The 8,189-nt window shown below is 55.6% G+C and overlaps 1 protein-coding gene across 1 annotated transcript in view; it reads right to left on the reverse strand.

The window, feature by feature from the left end:
* Nucleotides 1-8,189, reverse strand: part of LOC122547887 (uncharacterized) — a 79,537-nt gene that overhangs the window by 8,505 nt on the left and 62,843 nt on the right. The window contains exon 5 of the mRNA XM_087978992.1: nucleotides 5,854-5,928. Coding sequence (XP_087835118.1) covers nucleotides 5,854-5,928 — 75 coding nt within the window. The remainder of the gene's footprint in view (nucleotides 1-5,853; nucleotides 5,929-8,189) is intronic.

Raw genomic sequence — 8,189 nt, forward strand, 5'->3', positions numbered from 1 at the left:
CCACACCCCCAACCCCCACCTTTCCCTCCCACCCACTCCCCACCTTTCCCCACCCCCCACCTTTCCCTCCCTCCCTCCCTCCCCAACCCCCACCTTGCCCTCCCCCCACCCCTCACCTTTCCCTCCCCACCCACCCCTCACCTTTCCCTCCTCCCCCACCCCTCACCTTTCCCTCCTCCCCCACCCCTCATCTTTCCCTCCTCCCCCACCCCCCACCTTTCCCTCCTCTCCACCCCCCACCTTGCCCTCCTCCCCACCCCCCACCTTGCCCTCCTCCCCACCCCCCACCTTTCCCTCCCTCCCCAACCCCCACCTTGCCCTCCCCCCCACCCCTCATCTTTCCCTCTTCCCCGACCCCTCATCTTTCCCTCTTCCCCGACCCCTCACCTTTCCCTCCTCTCCACCCCCACCTTTCCCTCCTCCCCAACCCCCACCTTTCCTTCCTCCCCACCCCCCACCTTTCCCTCCTCCCCACCCCCCACCTTTCCCTCCTCCCCACCCCCCACCTTTCCCTCCCCCCACCTTTCCCCACCCCCCACCTTTCCCTTCCCCCCCGCCTCCCACCTTTCCCTCCCTCCCCATCCCCCACCTTTCCCTTCCTCCCCACCCCCCACCTTTCCCTGATTATGATAAACAGTTCACCCCACAACATGGGGCATGGGTGGCATTGTGGTGGTGGCATTGAGTGAGTGAGAGAGACAGAGTGAGAGAGAGAGTGAGTGGGTGCATGAGAGAGTGAGGGTGTGTGAGGGAGAGAGAGTGAGAGTGAGTGAGAGAGAGAGTGTGAGAGAGAGTGAGAGTGAGTGAGTGGGTCAGAGAGTGAGTGGGTGAGTGAGTGAGAGTGAGTGAGGGTGAGAGAGAGAGTGAGTGGGTGCGTGTGAGAGTGAGAGAGTGAGTGGGTCAGAGAGTGAGTGGGTCAGAGAGTGTGAGTGAGTGAGTGAGTGAGTGAGTGTGTGTGTGTGTGTGTGTGTGTGTGTGTAGAGAATGGAATTAAGGCTATATACAGTTCAGCCATGACCTTACTGAATAGCCAAGTAAACCCTTTGGAGGTGTGATTCCCCCTTTCTTATGTGGCAATTCTTACAGGATGTTGTCATATATCCCCATTGCCCCTTTGGGGTATTGTAGGATATTACACAGCCCTACAGAGTTTGGAGATTTAAGGAATATCAGATGACCATAGCAATGAAACTATTGTTATCGAAGCCCATCTGGCTGACTAGTGCTGTTCAGGGAAGGAAATCTGCTATCCTAACCTGATCTGGCCTACGCGGGACTCCAGACCCTCTGCTGAGCAACCCGCCCAGCTCCCAGGGCTCTGAGGGGGTGGCCAGTGAAAGATGGCTGAGCCAGTGACACCCACATGCCATGAAAGGGTGAAGTTTACCAAAAGTCTACATACACCACGAATATTCTCCCACACCAAGCAATAATCGCCTGTGCCTATCTCAATTACACACTGAAGAAATCACAATAATTCACAGAATCCCTATCACAGGCCATTCAGCCATCGAGTTCACACCGACCCTCCTACAGCATCCCACACAGACCTACCCCTGTAATGCTGCATTCCCCATGGCTAAACCACCCCAGTGTGCATATCCCTGGACACTATGGGCAATTTAGCATGGCCAATTCACCTGACCTGCACATCTTTGGACTGTGGGAGGAAACCGGAGCACCTGGAGGAAACCCACACAGACACGGGGAGAATGTGCAAACTCCACATAGACAGTCGCCCCAAGGGTGGGAATCGAACCTGGGACCCTGGCGCCGTGAGGCAGCAGTGCTGGGAGAAGCACAGCAGAGGGGCAGGAGAATCATGGTTTCAGGTTAGGACCCTTCATCGGGAACTGGGGATGGGGGGGGGGGGGGGGAGGGAACGGCAGCTCAGAAACAAATGGAGGGAAGAGACTGGGGCTGGGGGAAGGGGAGGTGGGATGGTGATGGGTGGGTCTCATGATTGGTCAGTGAGAAGGGTGGAGCAGGGAGCTGGGAAGGAAAATGGACAGGGAGGTGTGGAGGGGGTGGAGGGCTGGATATGGGATGAGGTTGGGGGGGGGGGGGTGAGGGGAGTTTGAAGGTGGGAAACTGGAGGTGGAACCCACTGAGTTGGCACGACTGAGCCACCTTGGCACGGTGGAGTTCCTGCTTGGTTCCCATTGGGGTTTGTGTGTCTCAATGTTACTAAGCCCTCTCCAGCAGCCCCTGTCTTCAGCAGATAGGTCACCTCTGCCTGGCCACTACCCATTATGGGGAAGGGTCACCGGACCCTGCATCCTCTCCCTGGATGCTGCCAGACCTGCCGAATTTCTCCAGCAATTTCTGCGGTGGTAAGCAGCTGGCTGCACCGGATCGGAAGCCATTTTTCCTGGCGAATTGTGGGAAGGGACTGCCTCAGCTGTCTGTGCCTTTCAGTCATTAGACCATAAGGAGTGGAAGTAAGGCCATTCGGCCCATCGAGTCCACTCCGCCATTCAATCATGGCTGATGGACATTTCAACGCCATTTACCCGCATTCTCCCTGTATTCCCTTAATTCCTTCCAAGATTAAGAATTTATCAATTTCTGCCTTGAAGACATTTAACATCCCGGCCTCCACTGTGCTCCGCGGCAATGAATTCCTCAGGCCCACCACTCTCTGGCTGAAAAAATGTCTCCTCATTTCCGTTCTAAATTGACCCCCTCTAATTCTGAGGCTGTGCCCATGGTCCTAGTACCCCACCTAACGGAAACAAATTCCCAGCATCCACCCTTTCCAAACCATGCATTATCCTGTAAGTTTCTATTAGATCTCCCCTCAACCTTCTAAACTCTAATGAATACAATCCCAGCATCTTCAGCCTTTCATCATATGTTCTGTGTGAAACTCCGCTGGACACGCTCCAGTGCCAGCATGTCCTTCCTGACGTGTGGGGCCCAAAACTGGACACTGTATTCTAAATGGGGCTTAACCAGAGCTTTATAAAGTCTCAGCAACACATCGCTGCTTTTATATTCCAACCCTCTTGAGATAAATGACAATATTACATTCGCTTTCTTAATCACTGACACAACCTGCATGTTTACCTTTAGAGAATCCTGGACTAGCACTCCCAGATCCCTTTGTACTTTGGCTTAATGAATTTTCTCACTGTTTAGAAAGTAGTCCATGCCTGTATTCCTTTTTCCAAAGTGCAAGGCCTCGCATTTGCTCACGCTGAGTTTTATCAGCCATTTCCTGGACCACTCTCCCAAACTGTCTACATTTTCCTGCAGCCTCCCCACCTCCTCAGTACTGCCTGTCTGTCTGTCCGCCTAACTTCATATCATCGGCAAACTTCACCAGGGTGTCCCCAGTCCCTTCATCCAGATCATTAATATATAACGTGAACAGCTGCGGCCCCAACACTGAACGCTGCGGGACACCGCTTGTCACCGGCTGCCATTCCGAAAAAGAACCTTTTATCCCAACTCTCTGCCTCCTGTCAGACAGCCAATCCTCAATCCATACCAGTAGCTCACCTCGAACACCATGGGCCCTCACCTTACTCAGCAGCATCCCGTGTGGCACCTTATCAAAGGCCTTTTGGAAGTCTAGATAGATCACTCCACTGGATTTCCCTGGTCTAACCTACTTGTTACCTCTTCATAGAATTCTAGCACTTTCTCTTTTGTAATGGCTACCATAATCAACTCTGCCCCTTGATTCTCCTTAATTGTTGGGATATTACTCATGTCTTCCACTGTGAAGACTGATACAAAGTATTTCAACTCTTCAGTATTAAATTCTTCAGCTATTTCCTTATCTCCCAGCACGAGCCTCCCAGCATCAACTTGGAGCGGCCCAATCTCTACTTTTGCCTCTTGTTTGTATCTTATGGATTGAAAGAAACTTTTACTATCATTTCTAACATTACTGGCTAGCCTACCTTCATATTTGATCCTCTCCTTCCTTATTTCTCACTTTGTTATCCTCTGTTTGATTTTGTAGCCTTCCCAATCTTCTGATTTCCCAGTGCTCTTCGCCACCTTATAGGCCCTCTCTTTGTCTTTGACACATTTCCTGAGCTCCTTTGTCAGCCATGGCTGTCTAATCTCCCCCCACCCCCACCCCGGATAATCTTTCTTTGGGCTGAACCTCTGTACTGTGTCCTCAATTACACAGAAACCCCTGCCATTTTTGCTCTACTGTCTTCCCCACTAGGCTCTGCTTCCAGTCAATTTTCGTCAGTTCCTCTCTCATGCCCTCATAGCTACCTTTATTAACTGTAACACCATTACATCCGATTTTGCCTTCTCTCTTTCAAACTGCAGACTGAACTCTACCATATTATGATCGCTGCTTCCTAACTGTTCCCTGACTTTAAGATCTTTTATAAAGTCTGGCTCATTACAAAGCATTAAGTTCAGTATAGCCTGCTCCCCTGTGGACTCCATCACAAGCTGTTCCAAAAAAAACATCCTGTAAGCATTCCATGAATTCCCTTTCTTTGGATCCACCAGCAACATAATCCATTTGCATATTGAAGTCCCCCATGATCACCGTGACCTGGCCTTCCTGACATGCCGTATCTATTTCCTGGTAATCTTATCCCCCTGCCAATTCACACGTGGCTCGGGCAGTAATCCAGAGATTGTGACCCTCAAGGACCTGTTCTTCAATTTCCTTCCTAATGCTTGATACCTCCCAAACAGGTCCTCCACCCTAGCCTTGCCTATGTTGTGTGTGCCAGCGTGGACCACAACAACTGGATCCTCTCCCTCCCGCTCCAATATCCTTTCAAGCCGGTCGGAGATGTCCCGCACCCTGGCACCGGGCAGGCAACACACCATGTGGGACTCCCGATCCGGCTTGCAAAGGATACTATCTGTCCCCCTAATTATAGAATCCCCTGTAACAACTACTGGCTGTTTGCTCCCCTCTCCTGAATGGCCTTCTGTAACATGGTGCCATGGTCAGCTGACTCATCCTGTCCACAGCCCTTTTCCTCATCCGCATAGGGAGCAAGAATCTCATAACCTGTTGGACAAGGTCAAGGGCTGAGGCTCCTGCACTCCTGAACTCCGGTTCCCCCTACCTGCCTCACTTACAGTCACACCCTGGTGTCCCTGATCACTAACTGAATGTGAATTACTTAATCTCCCAGATCTGACTGCCTCCTGAAACAAAGCGTCCAGGTAACTCTCCCCCTCCCGGATGTGCCGCAGTGTTTGAAGCTCAGATTCCAGATCATCAACTCTGATCCGGAGTTCTCCCAGCAACCAACACTTGCTGCAGATGTGGTCACTGCCCTTCACAATGGGATCAGCCAGCTCCCACATCATACAGCAACAGCACACCACCTGACCAGCCATCTCTGCTTAGTTAATTACTTTATACAAATTTATGAGTTAAATAATTTCTAGTACTTCTCGGTCATCTTATTCAATTAACCAACTAATAGTAAACTTCTACTCAACGCACGGTACACAATTGAAACACCTACGAGAGTCCTTTTTTTGGTTGGGGGGACGAGCAGGTGGGAGACTCTACATGTATAGTGTCTCAAGATTCAGCCACTGCCAAAATATACCTGAAACTCCAGGGACAGGTTTTCATATTTAAAAATTACCTTCCTTTCACACAGAGGGTGGTACGTGTGTGGAATGAGCTGCCAGAGGGAGTGGTGGAGGCTGGTACAATTACAGCATTTAAGAGGCATCTGGATGGGTATATGAAAAGGGAGGATTAATGGCAACTGGGAGAGGATTAATGAAGGGTCAGCATGGACGGGTTGGGAGGAAGGGTCTGTCTCCACAGAGTATGACTCTGCCCAGCGGTTCTCCGCGCTCCCTCTCCAAGGTGGGCAGGATCCAGGTGCAGTCCCTTACCTGTCACCTCCAGACTGGCTCCAGTGATGTAGCTGCTCTCGTCGGAGGCCAGGAAGGTACAGACGCTAGCCACCTCTGTGGAGAGACGCAGACAGACAGAGACCGCTGTGAGGGTACGCTGAACTCCCACACCATCTCCCTGAACACCGCCTGCACCAAGTACACTCCCACCACCAGGGGGCGCTCCTCCCCTCTCCCTGAACACTGCCTGCACCAAGTACAACCCCACCACCAGGGGGCGCTCCTCCCCTCTCCCTGAACACCGACTGCACCAAGTACAACCCCACCACCAGGGGGCGCTCCTCCCCTCTCCCTGATCACCGCCTGCACCAAGTACAACCCCACCACCAGGGGGCGCTCCTCCCCTCTCCCTGAACACCGCCTGCACCAAGTACACTCCCACCACCAGGGGGCGCTCCTCCCCTCTCCCTGAACACCGCCTGCACCAAGTACAACCCCACCACCAGGGGGCGCTCCTCCCCTCTCCCTGATCACCGCCTGCACCAAGTACAACCCCACCACCAGGGGGCGCTCCTCCCCTCTCCCTGATCACCGCCTGCACCAAGTACAACCCCACCACCAGGGGGCGCTCCTCCCCTCTCCCTGAACACCGCCTGCACCAAGTACAACCCCACCACCAGGGGGCGCTCCTCCCCTCTCCCTGAACACCGCCTGCACCAAGTACAACCCCACCACCAGGGGGCGCTCCTCCCCTCTCCCTGAACACCGCCTGCACCAAGTACACTCCCACCACCAGGGGGCGCTCCTCCCCTCTCCCTGAACACCGCCTGCACCAAGTACAACCCCACCACCAGGGGGCGCTCCTCCCCTCTCCCTGAACACCGCCTGCACCAAGTACACTCCCACCACCAGGGGGCGCTCCTCCCCTCTCCCTGAACACTGCCTGCACCAAGTACACTCCCACCACCAGGGGGCGCTCCTCCCCTCTCCCTGAACACTGCCTGCACCAAGTACACTCCCACCACCAGGGGGCGCTCCTCCCCTCTCCCCGAACACTGCCTGCACCAAGTACAACCCCACCACCAGGGGGCGCTCCTCCCCTCTCCCTGAACACCGCCTGCACCAAGTACAACCCCACCACCAGGGGGCGCTCCTCCCCTCTCCCTGAACACCGCCTGCACCAAGTACAACCCCACCACCAGGGGGCGCTCCTCCCCTCCCCCTGAACACCGACTGCACCAAGTACAACCCCACCACCAGGGGGCGCTCCTCCCCTCTCCCTGAACACTGCCTGCACCAAGTACACTCCCACCACCAGGGGGCGCTCCTCCCCTCTCCCTGAACACCGACTGCACCAAGTACACTCCCACCACCAGGGGGCGCTCCTCCCCTCTCCCTGAACACCGCCTGCACCAAGTACACTCCCACCACCAGGGGGCGCTCCTCCCCTCTCCCTGAACACCGCCTGCACCAAGTACAACCCCACCACCAGGGGGCGCTCCTCCCCTCTCCCCGAACACCGACAGCACCAAGTACACTCCCACCACCAGGGGGCGCTCCTCCCCTCTCCCCGAACACCGACTGCACCACGTACACTCCCACCACCAGGGGGCGCTCCTCCCCTCTCCCTGAACACCGACTGCACCAAGTACACTCCCACCACCAGGGGGCGATCCTCCCCTCTCCCCGAACACCGACTGCACCAAGTACACTCCCACCACCAGGGGGCGCTCCTCCCCTCTCCCTGAAAACCGACTGTACCAAGTACACTCCCACCACCAGGGGGCGCTCCTCCCCTCTCCCCGAACACCGACTGCACCAAGTACACTCCCACCACCAGGGGGCGCTCCTCCCCTCTCCCTGAACACCGCCTGCACCACGTACACTCCCACCACCAGGGGGCGCTCCTCCCCTCTCCCTGAACACTGCCTGCACCACGTACACTCCCACCACCAGGGGGCGCTCCTCCCCTCTCCCCGAACACCGACTGCACCACGTACACTCCCACCACCAGGGGGCGCTCCTCCCCTCTCCCTGATCACCGACGGCACCAAGTACACTCCCACCACCAGGGGGCGCTCCTCCCCTCTCCCCGAACACCGACTGCACCACGTACACTCCCACCACCAGGGGGCGCTCCTCCCATCTCCCTGATCACCGACGGCACCAAGTACACTCCCACCACCAGGGGGCGCTCCTCTCCTCTCCCCGAACACCGACTGCACCACGTACACTCCCACCACCAGGGGGCGCTCCTCCCATCTCCCTGATCACCGACGGCACCAAGTACACTCCCACCACCAGGGGGCGCTCCTCCCCTCTCCCTGAACACCGACTGCACCAAGTACACTCCCACCACCAGGGGGCGCTCCTCC

Source organism: Chiloscyllium plagiosum, unplaced genomic scaffold (genome assembly GCF_037043375.1).
Source record: "Chiloscyllium plagiosum isolate Xiang-an unplaced genomic scaffold, Cpla_swu_hap1 HiC_scaffold_35, whole genome shotgun sequence".
Lineage (NCBI taxonomy): Eukaryota > Metazoa > Chordata > Chondrichthyes > Orectolobiformes > Hemiscylliidae > Chiloscyllium > Chiloscyllium plagiosum.